Source organism: Triticum dicoccoides, chromosome 1A (assembly GCF_002162155.2).
Source record: "Triticum dicoccoides isolate Atlit2015 ecotype Zavitan chromosome 1A, WEW_v2.0, whole genome shotgun sequence".
NCBI lineage: Eukaryota > Viridiplantae > Streptophyta > Magnoliopsida > Poales > Poaceae > Triticum > Triticum dicoccoides.
Genome location: NC_041380.1, coordinates 326,690,196 through 326,711,291, shown reverse-complemented (window position 1 = coordinate 326,711,291; position 21,096 = coordinate 326,690,196). Strand labels below are relative to the sequence as shown.

Here is a 21,096-nt window from a genome sequence, read left to right as displayed (position 1 = left end):
CCATGAAAACCTCAACAATCTTTTCACAAAAGTCAGAGAATATAACAATCATACATCTTTGAAAGGTAGCAGGTGCATTGCATAAACCAAAAGGCATACTTCTATTAGCAAAGGTACTGAAAGGGCAAGTAAAAGTTGTCTTTTCTTGATCCTCTCTTGACACAGGTATTGAGAAAAAACAGAATAACCATCTAGAAAGCAAAAATGTGTATGTTTGCATAATCTATCTAGCATTTGATCAACAAAAGGTAAAGGGTAATGATCCTTTTTAGTAGATTTATTTAATTTGCGGAAATAAATTACCATTCTATAACCTGAAACAATTCTTTGTGGGATCAATTCATCTTTATCATTAGGAACAACAGTAATACCTCCCTTCTTAGGGACACAACGGACATGACTTACCCACTGACTATCAGCAACAGGATAAATTATACCTGCCTCCAAAAGCTTTAGTATTTCTTTTCTTAGCACTTCTTTCATCTTAAGATTTAACCATCGTTGGTGATCAACAACTGGTTTCACGTCTTTCTCCAATTTTATTTTGTGTTGGCATAGAGTGGGACTAATGCCCTTAAGATCATCAAGAGTATATCCAATAGCAGCACAGTGCTTCTTCAGAGTTTTCAATAATTTCTCTTCTTCCTGCTCTGAAAGGTTAGCACTAATAATAACATGATATATCTTCTTTTCATCAAGATAAGCATATTTAAGAGTATCGGGTAATGGTTTAAGCTCAAACACGGGATCACCCTTGGGTGGAGGAGGATCCCCTAGGATTTCAACAGGCAAGTTGTGTTTCAAAATAGGTCCCTGTTTAAAGAATACTTCATCTATTTCCCTTCTTTCATTCATAAACATATCATTTTCATGGTCGAGCAAATATTGTTCTAAAGGATCATTAGGAGGCACGGCAATAGAAGCAACACCAATAATTTCATCTTTACTAGGAAATTCTTTATCATGGGGTTGTCTATGAAATTTAGCAAAATTAAACTCATGAGACATATCCCCCAAACCAATAGTAACAACATCCTTTTTGCAATCTATCCTAGCATTAATAGTATTCAAGAAGGGTCTACCAAATATAATGGGACAAAAGTTATCTTGTGGGGAACCAAGAACAAGAAAATCAGCAGGATATTTAACTTTCCCACACAAGACTTCAACATCTCTAACAATCCCAACTGATGAAATAGTGTCTCTATTGGCAAGCTTAATTGTAACATCAATTTCCTCTATCTCAGCAGGTGCAATATCATGCATAATTTCTTTGTATAAGGAATGAGGTATTGCACTTGCACTAGCACCCATATCACATAAGCCATGATAGCAATGATCTCCTATTTTAACAGAAATAACATGCATGCCTACAACAGGTCTATGTTTATTTTTAGTGTCAGGTCTAGCAATTCTAGCAGCTTCATCACAGAAGTAAATAACATGCCCATCGATATTATCGGCCAAGAGATCTTTAACCATAGCTATACTATGTTCAACTTTAATTTGCTCAGGGGTGTAGGTGTTCTAGTATTACTCTTACGAACCACAGTTGAAGCTTTAGCATGATCCTTTATTCTAACAGGGAAAGGTGGTTTCTCAATATAAGCAGTAGCAACAACAAGATCAACATTATAAGTGATAGTCTTTTCTTCAACTTTAATAGGTGCAACTACTTTTACTTCAATGGGAGGATTATATTTAAACCACTTATCCTTAGGGAGATCAACATGAGTAGAAAAGGATGTTGGGGAACATTGTAATTTCAAAAAAATTCCTACGCACATGCAAGATCATGTGATGCATAGCAACGAGGGGAGAGTGTGATCTACGTACCTTGTAGATCGACAACGCAAGCGTTTGGTTGATGTAGTCGTACGTCTCCACGGCCCGACCGATCAAGCACCGAAACTATGGCACCTCCGAGTTCTAGCACACGTTCAGCTCGATGACGATCCCCGGACTCCGATCTAGCAAAGTGTCGGGGAAGAGTTCCGTCAGCACGACGGCGTGGTGACGATCTTGATGTACTACTACAACAGGGCTTCGCCTAAACTCCGCTACAATATTATCGAGGACTATGGTGGAAGGGGGCACCGCACACGGCTAAGAATATGATCACGTGGATCAACTTGTGTGTCTATGGGGTGCCCCTTGCCTCAGTATATAAAGGATGGAGGAGGAGGAGGCCGGCCAAGGCTTGGTGCGGCCAGGATGTGGAGTCCTACTAGGACTCCAAGTCCTAGTAGGAGTCCACCAAGAGGGGAGGAAGGGAGAAGGAAGTGGAGGAGAAGGAAAGGTGGCCGGCCCCCCTTTCCCTAGTCCAATTCGGACCAGAGGGGAGGGAGGGCGCAGCAGCCCTTGGCCCTTTCTCCTCTTCCCACTAAAGCCCATCAAGGCCCATTGCTTCTCCCGTAACTACCCGGTACTCCAAAAAATACCCGAATCACTCGGAACCTTTCCGATGTCCGAATATAGTCGTCCAATATATCGATCTTTACGTCTCGACCATTTCGAGACTCCTTGTCATGTCCCCGATCTCATCCGGGACTCCGAACTCCTTCGGTACATCAAAACTCATAAACTCATAATATAACTGTCATCGAAACCTTAAGCGTGCGGACCCTACGGGTTCGAGAACAATGTAGACATGACCGAGACACGTCTCCGGTCAATAACCAATAGCGGGACCTGGATGCCCATATTGGCTCCTACATATTCTACGAAGATCTTTATCAGTCAGACCGCATAACAACATACGTTGTTCCCTTTGTCATTGGTATGTTACTTGCCCGGGATTTGATCGTCGGTATCCAATACCTAGTTCAATCTCGTTACCGACAAGTCTCTTTACTCGTTCCATAATACATCATCTCGCAACTAACTCATTAGTTGCAATGCTTGCAAGGCTTAAGTGATGTGCATTACCGAGAGGGCCCAGAGATACCTCTCCGACAATCGGAGTGACAAATCCTAATCTCGAAATACGCCAACCCAACATTTACCTTTGGAGACACCTGTAGAGCTCCTTTATAATCACCCATTTACGTTGTGACGTTTGGTAGCACACAAAGTGTTCCTCCGGCAAACGGGAGTTGCATAATCTCATAGTCATAGGAACATGTATAAGTCATGAAGAAAGCAATAGCAACATACTAAATGATCGGGTGCTAAGCTAATGGAATGGGTCATGTCAATCAGATCATTCACCTAATGATGTGATCCCGTTAATCAAATAACAACTCTTTGTCTATGGTTAGGAAACATAACCATCTTTGATTAACGAGCTAGTCAAGTAGAGGCATACTAGTGACACTCTGTTTGTCTATGTATTCACACATGTATTATGTTTCCGGTTAATACAATTATAGCATGAATAATAAACATTTATCATGAAATAAGGAAATAAATAATAACTTTATTCTTGCCTCTAGGGCATATTTCCTTCAAAGGATTCATAGAAAGAAGCTACTATCTCAGAGTCAAGTCCATATTTAGTGCTAAATTCACGGAAAACATCGGTGTCCATAAACGATTTAACACAATCAAACTTAGGTTTTATACCTAACTCCTTACCTTCATCGAGATCCCAATCTTCAGAGTTGCATTTAATTCTTTCCAATAAATCCCATTTGAATTCAATAGTCTTCATCATAAAAGATCCAGTACAAGAAGTATCGAGCATGGAGCGATTATTGAGAGAAAGCCGAGCACAAATTTTTTGAATAACAATTTCTCTTGAGAGCTCATGATTGGGGCATGAATATAACATTGACTTAAGCCTCCCCAAGCTTGAGCGATACTTTCTCCTTCATGAGGCCAAATTATATATATATATATATATATATATATATATATATATATATATATATATATATATATATATATATATATATATATATATAATTACGATCACGATGAACCAGATGCATAGGATAAAACTTCTGATGAAATTCCAATTTCAATCGGTTGTAGTTCCATGATCCCATATCATCGCATAGTCTAAACCATGTCAATGCCTTTCCCTTCAAAGATAAAGGGAAGACCTTCTTCTTGATAACATCCTCAGGCATACCTGCAAGCTTAAATAATCCACAAACTTCATCCACGTAGATTAGGTGCAAATCGGGATGTAATGTTCCATCACCTGCGGAAGGATTAGCTAGTAGTTTCTCTATCATACCCGAAGGAATTTCAAAGTAAACATTTTTAGTAGGTTCAGTAGGTTGAGGAGCAACTCTTTGCTCTATTGGTCGGGGTGAAGATACCCCGAACAAGCCCCTCAAAGGATTACTTTCCATAGTAACAAGTGGTAGTAAATTTCAGCACACTATATAAAATTTTCCTTACCAAATTCCACCTACCAAAGGCGCTTCACTCCCCGGCAATGGCGCCAAAAAAGAATCTTGATGACCCACAAGTATAGGGGATCTATCATAGTCCTTTCGATAAGTAAGAGTGTCGAACCCAATGAGGAGCAGAAGGAAATGATAAGCAGTTTTCAGTAAGGTATTCTCTGCAACCACTGAAATTATCGGTACCAGGTAGTTTTGTGATAAGGTAATTTGTAATGGATAACAAGTAATTGAAGTAAATAAGGTGCAGTAAGATGGCCCAATCCTTTTTGTAGCAAAGGACAAGCCTGGATAAAATCTTATATAAAGGAAAGCGCTCCTGAGGACACATGGGAATTATCGTCAAGCTAGTTTTCATCACGTTCATATGATTCATGTTCGGTACTTTGATAATTTGATATGTGGGTGGACCGGTGCTTGGGTACTGCCCTTCCTTGGACAAGCATCCCACTTATGATTAACCCCTCTTGCAAGCATCCGCAACTACAAAAGAAGTATTAAGGTAAACCTAACCATAGCATGAAACATATGAATCCAAATCAGCCCCTTATGAAGCAACTCATAAACTAGGGTTTAAGCTTCTGTCACTCTAGCAACCCATCATCTACTTATTACTTCCCAATGCCTTCCCCTAGGCCCAAACAATGGTGAAGTGTCATGTAGTCGACGTTCACATGACACCACTAGAGGAGAGACAACATACATCTCATCAAAATATCGAACGAATACCAAATTCACATGACTACTTATAGCAAGACTTCTCCCATGTCCTCAGGGACAAACGTAACTACTCACAAATCATATTCATGTTTATAATCTGAGGGGTATTAATATGCATAAAGGATCTGAACATATGATCTTCCACCAAATAAACCAACTAGCATCAACTACAAGGAGTAATCAACACTACTAGTAACCCACAGGTACCAATCTGAGGTTTTGAGACAAAGATTGGATACAAGAGATGAACTAGGGTTTGAGATGAGATGGTGCTGGTGAAGATGTCGATGGGGATTGACCCCCTCCCGATGAGAGTATCGATGGTGATGACTATGGTGATGATTTCCCCCTCCCGGAGGGATGTTTCCCCGACAGAACAGCTCCGCCAGAGCCCTAGGTTGGTTCCGCCTCGTGGCGACGGAGTTTCATCCCATGAGCTTGCTTATTTTTTTTTTCTTGGACGAAAGACTTCATATAGCAGAAGATGGGCACCAGATGCCTGCCAGGGGGCCCACGAGACAGGGGGCGCGCCCCCCACCCTCGTGGCCAGGGTGTGGACCCCTCTGGTTAATTCTTTCGCCAGTATTTTTTATATATTCCAAAACATGCTCCCATGAAGTTTCAGGACTTTTGGAGTTATGGAGAATAGGTCTCTAATATTTGCTCCTTTTCCAGCCCAGAATTCTAGCTGCCGGCATTCTCCCTCTTCATGTAAACCTTGTAAAATAAGAGAGAACAGGCATAAGTATTGTGACATTATGTGTAATAACAGCCCATAATGCAATAAATATTGATATAAAAGCATGATGCAAAATGGGCGTATCACTTTCCCATACATCCTTTCCTTAGGGGCCTTCTAGAGTTCTACCGGATCCAACTCCATCACCACACGCCCAGCTCTATCCTTCACATATCAGGCTTCGTTACTCTTTGTGAGGCCTTTCTTGGCTACGAAGTCCACATTGAGCTGAGGTGGCAGTATTTTTTGCTTAATTCCTTGCTCCCGGGATGACACAATCTTTGAATTTGGTGGTGACGAGGTATGCAGGATCGCCGGTGCATATTACCTTCTGTGCACCCCAAAATAGGGGGCCGGGGTGTGGCCATCCGAATGGTTTTACATCGTCGACGTTCCACCGGAGGATCCTATTCGCCAGGGGCTTCCTCCTTTTTCTCATCCTCCTCCAAGGAAGCGGGACAACTGGCGAGCAAGAAGTTTGTCCGAGGAAGTTGATGCTGAGGTATCCCGGATGGCCACTCGAGTTTCCTGTCTCGATCGCCACAAGCTTACCATCCACATTGTGATGGCTATGGCTATGGCCCGAGGAGATCAACCTCTCCAACAACGCACACATCCGCTATGGAAGTACAACAGGTCCGACAACGCGACCCAAGCTATCAAGAAAGGCTACAAGGATTGGCAATCGTTGGCGGTTGCGTTGGAGGCTATTTTCAAGGGGGGTGGGGGGATTCCCTCAAGCAGCCAATGTTTGGTGGCTTTTCCACTTAAAAGCCGGTCAAGGCGGTAAGCTTCTATACCCCATATCTCAAGTTTTATTTGAACATGGTTTTTATTATCATGGTCAGTTATCTAACATATGCGAGCAGGGCTGGAAGTGCCGGTTTGAGAAAGTAATTTCCCCAGCTCCGCAACCAGAAGACCATGCCTGAGAAGATGGCCCCAGCTATACCGAGGACACGGAGATATCCCTTGATACGTCTAAAACGTATCTATAATTTTTTGAATGTTTCATGCTATTATATTATCAATCTTATATGCTTTATATGGAACTTTATATCATTTTTTTGGAACTAACCTATTAACCAAGTGCCAGTTTCTATTTTTGCCTATTTTATTGTTTCGTGGCAAAACAGTACCAAATGAAGTACAAATGCAATGAAACTTTACGGTAATTTTTTATGAAACCAGAAGGGACCCTGGAAGCATTGGGAGGGGGCACACAGTATGAGCTTGTGGGCCCCTTGTAGGTTGTATAAGGAATAGTTGCTCTTACCTGAAGGGATTTCGCTATTGCGTACGAACCGTGCCCACCCATTTTCTTCTCCTTTTTTAGAACAAAGGCTCAGGACGAGCCCGACTTTGAATTAACAAAGTCATCAACCGGCCAGGATTACAGCAAACACCAATTACAGAGACGAAACAAAGAAAACAACTAAAAGGGTACAAGAGTGTTGTGCAAGCAGCTAATAGGCTTCCTACCATCTACAAGCAAAGATGCAGAATCTAAAATACAAGAACAGCTTGAAGACGATGAAGCCCTCCACCGAGTGCGATCCACCCCACTGAGACACCAGCAGGCCTTGAGGAGACCCAACTAGCAGGCGGGAGTAATGGTGGCGGCTCCATGGGCTCCGGCCGAATCGCCGACAACCTCATACATCTTTGAAAGGGGCTCCCTAGCCCCTCGCCTAGCACGAGGCGTCGATCTGTCGGACGATGAGAACGCTCTCCCAAGAGTAAAGGTGTACACCCGACGCCATAGCCACATGAAAAGCCATAACAGAGCACCACCAACACGCGTCACCGAGCTCAACAAAGGGCAACATGGCACTAGGAGGGAACCAACACGCAAGAAGAAGCAAATGCACGATGGGGCTGCCGATGACAGAGCAACAATGGAGGGAAGCCACTAGACTGAACTTGGAGACGGTGCCATGACTGCAGATGGTGAACAGGGAACCACCAAGACGCCACCAGCTCCAACCATGTCGCCGCCAAACGCCTACCAACTAGATCGAACTCACCACCGCCCCAAACTCACCGAAGGCGGCACCTCCATGAGGGTGACGACACCGTGAGCGTCGCTGCCGCCCAATCCAAAGGGATTTGGGTTTTCACCCCGGTATATGAGCAGGGGAACGAGGCAAAGGGGGAAAGGGATAACCTTGACGGTGCCTGCAAGTAGGAAACGACGCCCTCAAGCATCGCCGTCGTCGTGGCCGGCAGAGCCAGTCTTGGATTTCTCCGGGCCCCACGTCTTCCTCGCCCCTAGCACAGCCGCGACGCCGGCAGCCGGAGATCAGATCTGTCAGGGTCGAAAGGGTTGGAGGCGGAGGCGTCAGATCCGGGGCGGGCGCCCCCGCGGCCACCGCGCCCCAGAGCCACCACCCGCCGCTGCCTTGCCACCCGCGCGGCCAAGGGGACGGCCAGCACTAGCGATGGCCGCTCGCTGAGGTCGCCGTCGCTCCACCACTAAAGGCCGCCGCCTCGGCTCCATAGCCCCCTACATGAGACAGGGCGGACAGATCCTCGCCACCACCCTCCCCGGCGGACACGCGTCGTTCCGGCGACCCCCTTCGGTGGTGGCGAGGGCAAGGAGAGGGGGTGGAGGTGCGGTGGCTGGCGGTAGGCTAGGTTATCGCCGCCCGAGTCGCCCCTGCGGGAGCGACGCGGGGGCCATTTTCTTCTCCTCCCTCGCTCGCTCGAATCGATCGCTCTCTCGCTACTCGTCGCTCCTGCACTTGTTTGGTCCGGTTTTATTCCCTTTTTTCCTTCTTTTCTTTTTCTTCCTTTTTTCCTTTCTTTGGTTTTTCTTTACTTTTTTTCTTCAGTTTTTTATTTTTCTTTATGTTTTCATCAGCCTTTTCATTTTTACACGGTTCTTACCGATTTTATTTGCTTCCTATTTCCTTTTTTGTTTCTTTGTTTCTTCTTCGGTTTTCATTGGTTTTCTGTTTTTCTTTGTTTCTATTGGTTTTCATTCTACTTTTTTTGTATACATCAAAAACATTTTTCTAATACACGTTTAACATTTTGTAAATACAGGTTTAAGATTTTTTAATACACGGGTAACATTTTTTCTATACACATTTTTAACATTTTTCAAATGCCCGATTAACATTTTTAATGCATGTTTAACATTTTTTCTATGCACATTTTAACATTTTTAAATGCTTCATTAAAAAATTAAATACAATATTAACTTTTTTGATACATGATCAATATTTTCTGTACACCTTTAATATTTTTTAAATGCTTGATTAACATTTGTTTCAAATGCAAGATTAACACTTTTTGAATACATGGTCAACAGTTTTCTATACACCTTTATTTTTAGGTATTTTTATTAACATTTTCAAATACATTTTTTCAAATGTTTGATTAACATTTTTTAAATACATGATCAATTTTTTTCATACACGTTGTATTTTTTTTGTATTACATGAGAAACACTTTCTCTATACACATTTAACTTTTATGTAAAGTGTTTTTAAAAATATATTTACTTAGCACATTTGGAATTTGGAAATAATATAGAAAGCAAAAAATATGAAAAAAAAGAAAAAATCCGAGGTTGTGGCCTGCCGCGAGCTGGGCCGGCTCATCTGGTGCTCGCCTCGGTGCGAGGGTTCCCTACATCTCGCGCGAGACATAGGGGGCCCATACGAGATGAGGTTAGGTTTCCGCACTTCGTCACTCGTCAGGGACGGTACCTGTTTCTTACGGCGACGACGTCCTCTCTTCTTTACGTCACCCAGGCGAGAAAACGGAACCGTATATTTCTTCAGGAAAGGAAACAAAACGGATGTATAGTTCCTTCACCCTGTGATGGATGTCTTGAGGCGGAAGTAGAAATCGAAGAACTCTTTATTAATCCCGAGCAAATCCACCAAGAAGAAGAAGGAAAATCACCATAAACCCTCGCGTCCGAAAAACCACCCCCATTCAACCCCCACCGCCGTGCCCGGCAAGCAGAAGCAGCCGCGCGGCGTGATGGCGCCGGAGCCGGAGCCGGAGGACGGGAGGGAGCTCTACGCTCTTCTGCACCTCTCGCCGGAATCCTCCGACGAGGAAATCCGCAGGGCATACCGCCAGTTCGCGCAAATCTACCACCCCGACAAGTACCAGGACCCCCAGGTAGCCCTCCCGCCCCCTCTCTCCGTGCTGCCGATGAGATTCGATTGGTGGGACCAATTGGCTATTGTCCAGCGGTGGCTTAGGGTTGCTACGCTTAGAGCTTTTGTTGGTGGTGACATTGCCGTAGCTTGCGGTACGGTGTGTCAGGGCAAAATTTGTGTAGGAATTTGATTATTTTGATTTTAGGTCGTTAAGCAGTTGGTTTCCACTGGTTTGATCCAGAGCGGTCGTGTGCTTGAATTACGCATTGGTTGGTTCGGACAGACATTGCTGTTGCTGTGCTATAGCTTGTAGTGATTTCTCCTTCTTCACCGAGAGACAGAGATCAAAGGGAAGGATTGGTCAATGTCTGTGGCTATATGCCAACTCCCGTGGTATGGGTTTATTCCTTCATCATGTATCAATCATATTGCATCTGAGGAGATTATTAGGAAAATTATAAGATCATAAGAGGCTGGGTAATGCCAAGTCAACTGCGCACGCCTGGGTGAATAAAACCTACATTTTGTGCTGGTCAGTCTGGAACAGGACAGATCTTCGTTTGTTATGTGGTAACAACCTGTCTTGTGTATTTTGATCGGATATTGGAGAGGTGACAACCTGTCATGGTGTAACCTCTTTCCGTAGAAACACAAGCACGAGCATCCTGCTAATTATATTTTGATCAGACCCAAAACTTATCCTGTAAATATCAGTTTGGCAAAAGAAAATGTTCTTTGGGCAGCCCCAGTGCATGTAGCTCCCGCTTGCGCAGGGTCTGGGGAAGGGTCCGACCACTTTTGGGTCTATTGTACGCAGCCTTTCCCTACATTTCTGCAAGAGGCTGTTTCCAGGACTTGAACCCGTGACCTCATGGTCACAAGGCAGCAGCTTTACCACTGCGCCAAGGCTCCCCTTCAAAAGAAAATGTTCTTTGACGAATGGAAATTAGAGAAGGGACATGCTGTTACATGTTTTTTTGTAATGCAACTTTATATTAAATTTGATAAGATTAAAATTTCTGACGACGGTAGTTAGGCTTGCACTTTTGCCATCTGCAGTTTGCTGAATAATTCATCTGCGACAGTTTTTGTTCCTGAATTCTTCTGACCTGACTAGGATCTTCTTTTGTTGTCTTCTCTGCTTGTATAGATGAAGGATGTAGCAACTGAAAACTTCCAACGGATACGTGATGCATATGAGATACTATCGGATGAGAACAAAAGACAGATCTATGATATTTATGGCATGGAAGGTTTAAATTCTGGTCTGGAACTTGGTCCCAAGTTAAATAAACCCGAAGAAATCAAACGACAGTTGGAAGAGCTGCGACGGCGTAAGGAGGAAGAGAAACTTTTCGTTCATGCTCGATCCACTGGATCAATCCTAGCTAATATCTCAGTGCCACAATATTTAGATGGTGACGGCATCATGGGAGGGTACAGAGTATTTTCCATTTTACTATGATATACCCTCTGTTCTCATATATGCGGTGCGAGGTTCCTATCATAATTTAGAAGCCATTTTCTGTTTAGTTCTTGGTTATTGCCATCTTGTAAATTCTTTAAGTTCGGTAACTTGGTAATCATCATAGGCTTCATCCCTTAAATTTTATTTTGTTGATATAATCATTTTGTGCCGTTTCACATTGTTTGACATGTTTGTTGGTGATGGAACATGCTTTAACTGTATATATACCTTTAGCAGACAGAAGTCCTGGCCTTTGTATATCTGAAAAGGGATTGTACAGAATGATAGACCTTTACTTGCAGAAAACTTACATTCATTCGTGATCATCATTATTACCTTTCCGTTTTATTTACTTTTCATCCAATTCCAAGTTCTTAGGCATCTTGTTTTAGAGTTAAAAATCTACTCCCTCCGTTCCTAAATATAAGTCTTTTTAGAGATTCCACTACAAACTACATACGGATGTATATAGACATATTTTAGAGTGTAGATTCACTCATTTTGCTCCGTATGTAGTCCATAATGGGCAACCTGGTGCATGTAGCTCCCGCTTGCGCAGGGTCCAGGGAAGGGACCATAATGGAATCTCTAAAAAGACTTATATTTAGGAACGGAGGGAGTAATAAACACAGTAACCTCTTGACGTAGATATTGTCCATCAATGCTTCTTAGAAGTCATATTAACTTCTGTATTTCTCATATTCTTCAGCATTAATGATTCAGTTTTTTGATTTCAAAATTGCTAGAATGGGAATGTCTAGTGAAATTGAGCTGCCAGTATCCAAGCAAAACACTGTGACTGTTGGTGGAAATTTGGTCGTCAATGGTACGACTGGATCTGGTGCAGCAACTGCTGTGCTGCGCCATCAGTTGTCTTCTGTGTCTTCGATAGACTTCATGGCAACAGCTGGATTACGTTCCCTTATTGGAGTACAGACATTTCGGTGAGAATTTGCCTTTTCTGTGTTTTCCTTCCCTATTTCACATCCTAATTCTTTGGTGTTTCCTGCTTCAGTCAGATTTCACCAAATTCAACAGCAACTTCTGGAATTGCTCTCTCATTGAGAGATGGATCTGTTAACCTGTCAAATGGCTGGAGTCGCCAATTATCTGAAGACACTGTTGGCAATGTATGTCCCCTTGTACTTGGTGCTCTTTCCATGTGTCCTAAACACTTTATTCGTAATATGTGACTAACATAAGCAAGTAAGTTCACTTCGGACGACAATAACAATATGAGAACCTAGCTATTCAAAAAACATGATTACAACATGTGCATGATCTGTAATGTCAACCACAGATGCTGAAGAAACGGTTTGGAGTTTGTATATGATTATATGCAAACCATTATCTCTTTAATTTCAATATATTTTCTAGTTTTGGACTTGCAGTGCAAAATTCCTCAGCCGATTAGGTTTACGCAAACTTTTAGACCATATACAGCTAATGTGTGACAGTAAATACATGAATATTATACTATCCAAAAGTTGAAATATGTCCAGTATGTGGTGTTGACTGTTCATTTACAGCTGCGCATAACCTAGAACTTGTGGCTTATGCAACCCCGTTTCCAGTCCATGCCCAGAAATCAGGTGTCAATTGTACCTTGGTGGATAGATTACAATATTGACAGAGATTACGTTTATAGAAATTTCAAGTTCCACGCAAATCCAAAATTTGCCATTATTTCGTCCTCTGGTTTACTCTCCAGTGAGGCATCTTGGCATAGTTATTCGTTTTAGTTTTATATACTATATGCTTGTGGTTATCTTCTATATCTAGATAGCTAAGTCCCACTAACATATTTCTCTCAACATGCAAGCATGCCACCTCATCACATGTAACATGCATGGAAAACGGCCCACCTCAACATGCAACCATGCATAGGAAAAAGGCCACCTCAACATGCATGATAATTTCCATTCTATTGTGCTATTTATATTTATTAAATACTTTACAACTATACAATAATCAAAACCCAGCAAATCATTTTTATTTTAGCTTTTATTGAAATATATTGCATAACATCTCCGCGCAACGTGCGTGGTATAATATAGTATAGTTTGTTACTGATACCACGTGGTTGACTGTTCATGTTGTTTCAGTTTTATGTCTGTTGTTTGGATAAGCTGATGCTGATTTTTTGCCTGTATGTTACTTCATTTTTTCCCCATCCTCCAGATACAACTTGTCCTTGGTACTGAATCAAATATATCTGTCGGATGGCACAAGAAGGATGAAAAAAGGTCTGCGGCAGGAGAAATAAAGGTAGTTCTCATTTACAAAACCAACTTAGCTGTAAATCTTATTTAGAAAACAGATTCGGTTATCTATAAGCGAACAATTGACAGATTTTTTTCAAGACGGATTTTTTTGGAAACATATACTTCCTCTGTACCATAATATATGTCGTTTTAGGAGCTCAAATTGAACTGCTAAAACGACATATATTATGGTATGGAGGGAGTAGTTGACATTCCAAGTTTCCACAACATTTATTTCTAGTTCTGAATAGTGTCATATTGTTCTGTTCCGAATAATCTACTGTGTTCGTTTTCTTTTGCACAGCTCCCCATTATATATTATTTGAGTCAACATATCCCCGTTATATATTGTGATGCACCTGCCTTTGTGGTAAAATTGTGGACCGCTGAACATGCAATATTGTCTGTTTGATTCATCTTTAATATGTCTGACCTGTGGTTGAAGGACAATATGATTTGCATATGTAGATTTAATTTGAATTGGTCTGACTGTACTGAGTTCATGAACTAATTGTGTACTTTTCTTTTCACCATTTCACCACTTGTATTAGGCAACAAATACTTGCCTTTGAAGGCTGTCTCCTGTATTAACTATATACTTCCTTTTCTACCCAGTTTGGTACTAATTCATTTGGGGCGTCTGCTCATTACACCCATCGTTTCTCCTCAAAGTCCCATGGTCGTATTGCTGGTAGAGTTGGAAGGTATATACCGCTGTGATCTTACTTCTATCTGGCCATGTAAACCTCACCGCTTTGCACTTTTTTGATAAACGGGTATACGAGTTTGTAACTTCTTTCTCTTCTCTCTTGAACTGCTTATTTGCAGCACGGCCCTTGATTTTGAAATTGGAGGAGGAAGACGGATATCAGAGTTCAGTACAGTAAGGATGCTCTATAATATAGGAATCCAGGTGAATATGCTTGCTTCTAAGGTCTCCTGTGTTGGATGTGTTCTCAGTTTGCTTCTTTATTTCTCCTTTTGCCTCTGCACTATTGCCAAAACTTTATTTATTTATCTCCTTGAGTGAAATAATAATAGAAAATACTCCCTCCGTCCCATAATATAAGAGCGTAGTGTCAAAAACGCTCTTATATTATGGGACGGAGGGAGCACAAAATAGTATCAACAACTGATTCAAGCAGTAATGGGTAATGAAGCAAACGACTCTTGCATGTTCATTGTTTGTCCAATACAAAAACCAGAATATGGATTATTACTAGGAAATTGCAGTTGATACTACTCCCTCCGTATCAAAATATAAGACGTTTTTTGCTCTAAATCTAGACCGAAAAACGTCTTATATTTTGATACAGAGGGAGTATTTGATAACATGCAGCAACCAGGCATTCATGATCATGTAATCTTGGCTACTTTTCTTCTCATGGAACAGTTTCACTAGTTTGTGTACGATTCGTGTTGCATGTTATTACACAGCCAGTTATATTAATATTCATTATTTGCTCTGAGATGCAGGGTGTCACTTGGAAATTTGAGTTGAATCGTGCTGGGCAAAAGTTAGTTATCCCAGTAAGTTGAGCTATTACACTTCTGAATCCTGCCTGTTTTTTATCTGATAGTATAGATGCACATGTAGCATAAATTTTACGGAACTACTCCCTCCGTTCCTAAATGGTAAGCCTTTTTAGATATTCCAATACGGACTACATACGAAGCAAAATGAGTGAATCTACACTCGAAAATACGTCTATATATATCCGCATGTAATCTCTACTCCTATAAAAGACTCAGTTGGTGATGATGGCGTGTCTGCCATCCGTCATTTCTGACCACTAGATCTGCATCTAACGACTGTGAGGTAAGTTGTGGCCTTTTTGCAAGAATAGCCCACTCCTCTGCTCCAATTTGTAGAAAACCCCTTAGTATCTTGAAACCAACCACATCCCTCTCTCACCTCATCAAAACAGCCCGAGGAGTATATTTTGAGTGAAACATAATATATTTTTTAGTGATATATGTATATCAAAACTAGAGTGTTTTCTTTCAAGTTTGTGAACATGTATTCTACTTTGGATCCGTTGCAACGCACAGGCACATTGCTAGTTTGTACTGAAATATCTAAAAAGGCTTATATTTAGGAACAGAGGGAGTATAAGGCAACTCATTTACTTGCAGTTATGGATCCCTGTAACACAGTGGGGTAGATCGTAAACTTGTTGGATTTCACTGAATTCTTCAGTAACTGTGCAGGTCTTGCTTTCAACTGACTTCAATGCGTTATTCGTCACCGGCGCATTTGCTATTCCTTCAACTCTATATTTTCTACTTCAGGTTCTAATATTCCTGACCTACTTGCATTCTTACCCTGGCAGAAATGTGTGAACTGATAGTTGCATGCAGATAAGGCAGCTCACTTTTGTTACCTTTGCTGCATCTGTAATGTGGTTACTAAAGCCAAGCCGTGGTGTCTTATTGTTTGACAGACATATGTTGTGAAACCTTATTATCTAAGGCGAGAAAAGCAGAAGACACTTGAAAAAATGGATAGCTTGTCTACACAGGTAGAATCAGCGTTTGTGTTCTTGCTTATGTACCAGCTTATGTACTTCATCACATAAAAGGCAAATTGGTTAACTTTTGTGTTTGAATCATCACATATTTGTGTTTAAGGAAATAGTCATCTATATTTGGTTGTTACTCCCTCTGTAAACTAATATAAGAGCGTTTAGATCACTATTTTAGTATTCTAAACGCTCTTATATTAGTTTATGGAGGGAGTACATGTTAGTTCAGTTTGTGAAGGCTCTATATGGCACAAATAACTTGGGTTAGCCCATTTGGCAAGATGCATAGTTGTGACTATCCATTTACTTCTCCTTAACATAATTTATTAGTATGTTAGATAATAAATCGGATTGTTGTTTCTCAGTTTCTGCTACTTGCGGCATTTAGCTTATACCCCTCGACTGCATTGGTGCCAGTGTTTTTCTTGTCGAAATTTCATATTTTTTTAATGATATGAACTCATCTAGTGATTGAAGGCGTATTTTCCTGTGTCATGTATACATGCTGAAGACATCTTTCTCTGTATAGCTAACAGAAGCTAGACAAGCAGCTAAGAAGTCACAAAGATTGCTGGAACCCGTCTCTAATCGCAAGAGGAATAAACAGCAGGAGAGTGATGGTTTGGTAATCACAAAAGCTCTGTATGGCAATCATAAAAAGGTCAAAGAGAGTAGTCAATTTAGTGAGATAGATGATAATGTGGCTTCACAAGTATTAGATGTGACGATCCCACTCAACTTCCTCGTGACCGAGGCAGGTCAGCTCAAGGTATGTTCCAATCATATTGTTTATAAGTTAAGTTATTTATGTGAACTATAAACCTAGCACTTGACAAGATGAAGAACCGTGAGTTTATCTTTATTGTTGTACTTGCTCTTCTGGTTTGTGTTTCTGTTAGAAGGCCAATAATAGCAGTATGGTACTTGTGGATTGCAACTTGCAAATGGAGGCTGTCATAAAATTATCATATATTTCTTAAAACAATCCATGCATTCGAAATTTATCTTTTGTAAATCTCTGTTCTTTTTTTACTACCTTCGGTTTCTCGTTTCAGCAAGACATGTTAGGCTAGCAATTCCTCTTTGGACTGTAGATGCTCCAGGAAGAGGGTTTGATTAAGTTCTCCTGGGTCTGTTAGAGCACTACTGTACTAGGTCGCTTATTGCATAAACATGCTCTGATATTGAAGGTATAAAACAATCGAGGAATAACTTGCCTGTATCCATTTTATATTTATAAGTTTTGCCTCCTAAATACATGTGCATGAATTTAAGGAAACCAAAATTGGTCTCCATATTATATATGCGACTAATCATTTCTCAGATACCCGCGTTCAATGCAGTTGTCAGAACAAGTCAGCTTCAGTCCCCATTACTGTTAATGAATGAGATCATGAATATATCTGCTGCATGACCTATTAGTAGCTAGCATCTTGAAGTCATATTCTCTCCTTTCAAGGCCCCTGCTGTTTCATGGTTCAGTTTAGCCAGCAATTAGGCCAATAAAATGTGGGTTTATGTGTCACGACTCACAATGTGAATCCAACGGCATCAGTTTTGTATCGCATAGCCCACGCTTCATTGGTCTAATTGTTGGTCAAACTTAAATCTTTAATTGCACGGGCGCCTTACATAAAAAAGAGAGGGGAAATTACATAAAAAATATGGCTAAAGATCTAGTGCATGTTACTTTTGCTCCGGTGCTAGGTTATATTTCATTATTTTTTACATCTCCAGATTGGCTGTGGTGCATTGCACTCTTCTTTAAGATTAAGTAGGTTAAACCATTTGGCACATGTATCTGGTTATCCGACTGAATGTCCTCTTTCTGCTGCCTACAGCTTCACGAGGGGATAAAGAAGTCCGGAATAATGGGCTTCTATGATCCTTGCCCTGGAGATCCGAAGCTACTGCTCGTCGAATACATATTTCATGGTCGGCAATACAAGGTTAGATGATTATTACCATCCATATTACGCACAACTGTTTGCATGTCTGTATTGTGCCTTTGTCAATAACACAAAAATTGTTGAAATTTTCCTTTGATTGCAGGTAATGGCAGATGATTACGGTGCACTGTCGATACCACAAGACATTCATGAGATTTGACCCGAGGCAATTGGTCCAAATCAGCGTTTGAACACTTTCGAGTCGCACTGTAACCATCATAGTTTTCGTGTGCTGATACGCTCTTTCTGGTTCTGGGTATCATTTCTGTACGTGAGCCCCTTTTTGTTGTATACTACTACATGAGTGGGCTTGTGCCACCTAGATGAGTAATAGAGGGCATGCCCCAAGAATAAGATGAGCCAATAATAGGTTTACAGCATTTAGCTCGGTTGGCGGAAGCATATCTCCCGTTGATGTTTGGTTGTTGATTTGCGAAGATTCAGCTTTGTTTCCTTGCTGCACGCACATGCATCTGTCTGCTTGTGTGCGACAGTGTGATGCTTTGTTCTGCCTTGTTCCAATATTTGCTTCACCTGCTGTGTTTGGTCTAGCATTATGTAGTCTTAGCAATCATCCTTTTTCGTTTGGGCCATATGTCGTCTCCTTGTTTCATAAGTGCTGGCCTGCCTGTATCTGTTCAAACGCGATGGCTTCAAAAACTGAGCTCAGCTGCAGACAAATCGTTTGCATGCGAATCATCATCTCAAAATATTTTTTGCTGGCACTGGCAGGCAGGTACGCAAATCCATCATCTGATACCGCATCATAAACTAAGAAGCATAGACACCAAACGCCAATCGCAATCAATAACTCCCTGCACCGAAGCAAATAACATGGTTGGTTCAGGTGAGGGGAGGATTAGAGCATCTCTTTTGCTGGAGCTGCGCCCCTGTCTTTGCCATGTTCCCTAGACCGGCGAACACATCGTCCTGTGCCTATACTGCATGGCAGGTTGACGGTGGATTCTCCGGCTGCTCGGTGGATCGCATTTGCGTTAACTTGCTGCCGACCAAGACCGACCTGACCGCGTGCGTGGTTTCTTTAGGGAGATTCTCCACTGCTTTAGATTTGGACCAGCTCAAGACTTGGGATCTAAGGTACTTAGTCATGCAGCCTAAAAAAGGCAGGGTAACTAAAACACCACTTAGAGCATATTGTCATGTCATTTAAAGTCGTCACTTTTAGCTACTCTCTCCATTTCTAAATATAAGCCATTTTAGAGATTTCAATGAGGGACTACATACGAAGCAAAATGAATGAATCTACACTCTAAAGTATGTCTACATACATTCGTATGTAGTTTCTATTGAAATTTTTAAAAAAACTTATATTTAGAAATGGAGGAAGTATAAGATTTAGGGCCTATAAGAGTAGTTTTTTTTCTCACATTCTTTTCATCTCTTTCTTCATGTTTACTGTATTTGTTTAGGAGCATGCACATAGAGTGACTCTTCTATGAGAGTCCACTTTCTTTATTTTCTCATGCCTCTCTTCTTCATATAAGCAAGAATTACAATATAATATCCCCGCAAAAGAAAATTACAGTATAATAAGCAGACTATAAACCCACTGTTGTAGTTGCTCTTAGCAATACAGAAAGCATTAGCGGGGTGAAACAGCTTTGTGTGAGTAAAGGTGTCTAACACGTGTGCTCTTTTCGTTTGACATGACGCTGGATGCGGATCTAGATCCTTGGTACTGGTACGGACCCTTTCCCTTGATTCGAGACAGTGCATGCTTTGTCGGTCGGCGATCCATTCTCAAGTGATGGCTCCAACTTTATTCCGTGCGCTGGGTTTAAAGTGGAACCTGTAGAGAGAGAAATTGAATTAAATCCCGCGAGTCGGGTTTGGCTCGATTACTCTAGAAATCCAAGCACAACCACGAGCCACAGGGAGAGGAGAGCGCTCGCTCGCTCGCTCGTGTACGTACGTGCTCTCTAGTCTAGCTAGAAAAGTTGAGAGGTAAATGAAGGAAGCCGAGCAAAGCGGAATAATAATGTTTGCACGTACGTAGATACTGTAGGTAGGGCAGGCGCCCCGCACTCGGGCACCAAACGCGTATTCTGACTCGGAACAGTGTTAGCAGGATACTAGTAGTCGTGTAGCCTAGCTACTAGCTGGCCGGTTGGCATCCAGCTGGGCGTGGCCAGCCGTCCTCTCCTCGCTCCACCAAACAAGGAGATGCCGCCGCGCGCTTTCGGCAAGGGTCAATGTTAGTGCCGGCTGCTGACTGCCGGCCCAACTGGAAACAGCGGCACTGCACGGCTCCAAACTGTATGCGCAGTGCACGCTCAAATACATGAATTTGAGGGAGCCGGATCCTCTAACTTAGAAAAGCAAAGTCATGATGCTACAATGCAATCCTAGTGTAAAATAAAGAAGAAATGTTAGAGGCGTTTATTATTTACTATTGATATTTATTGTAGACATAAATAATCTATAATTAATTTTATTTCACCATCGAATTATTTGTATGTAATGATTATAAATGTACACATTAAATCCGTAATTTGTAAATTAATTTAAATAATTTTAGCCTTAATCATATGGATTGAAAGAGAAAAAGTTAAGGTATTGTACCTTCTTTAACTTTTCTTCTTAATGTTAGAGGATCCAGTTTCGAATTTCAGAGGGATGCAAGGAATAGCAAAATGCACGAAAAGTAGTACCACCAACAATACTCTTATACTCACCTGAATGAAAGTAAAACGCGGGATAAGAAAAACATATGCTAGGTAGAAAGCGAGTGGGAAACAAGAAGGAAGCTTGTATGAAACTGGAGCTGAGAATGCCCATAACGAATGGAACAGTGTCGTACTCGTAGCATCAAGAGCATCGCTTCATAATCGTACGCAGCCTGCCTAGCTAGTACAGAGCCAACTACTCGGAGTTAAGGCCAAAGACACGTCGTCCTTCCACAGCACAGCAGCACCCGTCCCTCCCCGGAGACAA

At 41.6% G+C, this 21,096-nt stretch overlaps 1 protein-coding gene across 1 annotated transcript; it reads left to right on the top strand.

The window, feature by feature from the left end:
- Positions 1–9,599: 9,599 nt before the first annotated feature.
- LOC119271226 (chaperone protein dnaJ 13-like) lies at positions 9,600–18,674 on the top strand. The gene is made up of 13 exons (XM_037553137.1): positions 9,600–9,954; positions 11,086–11,372; positions 12,150–12,347; positions 12,419–12,533; positions 13,585–13,671; positions 14,283–14,371; positions 14,496–14,580; positions 15,144–15,197; positions 15,879–15,959; positions 16,112–16,189; positions 16,722–16,961; positions 18,034–18,141; positions 18,245–18,674. Exons 1-13 carry the CDS (start codon positions 9,811–9,813, stop codon positions 18,299–18,301), a joined length of 1,623 nt encoding a protein of 540 aa, XP_037409034.1. The 5' UTR covers positions 9,600–9,810; the 3' UTR covers positions 18,302–18,674.
- Positions 18,675–21,096: the final 2,422 nt, after the last annotated feature.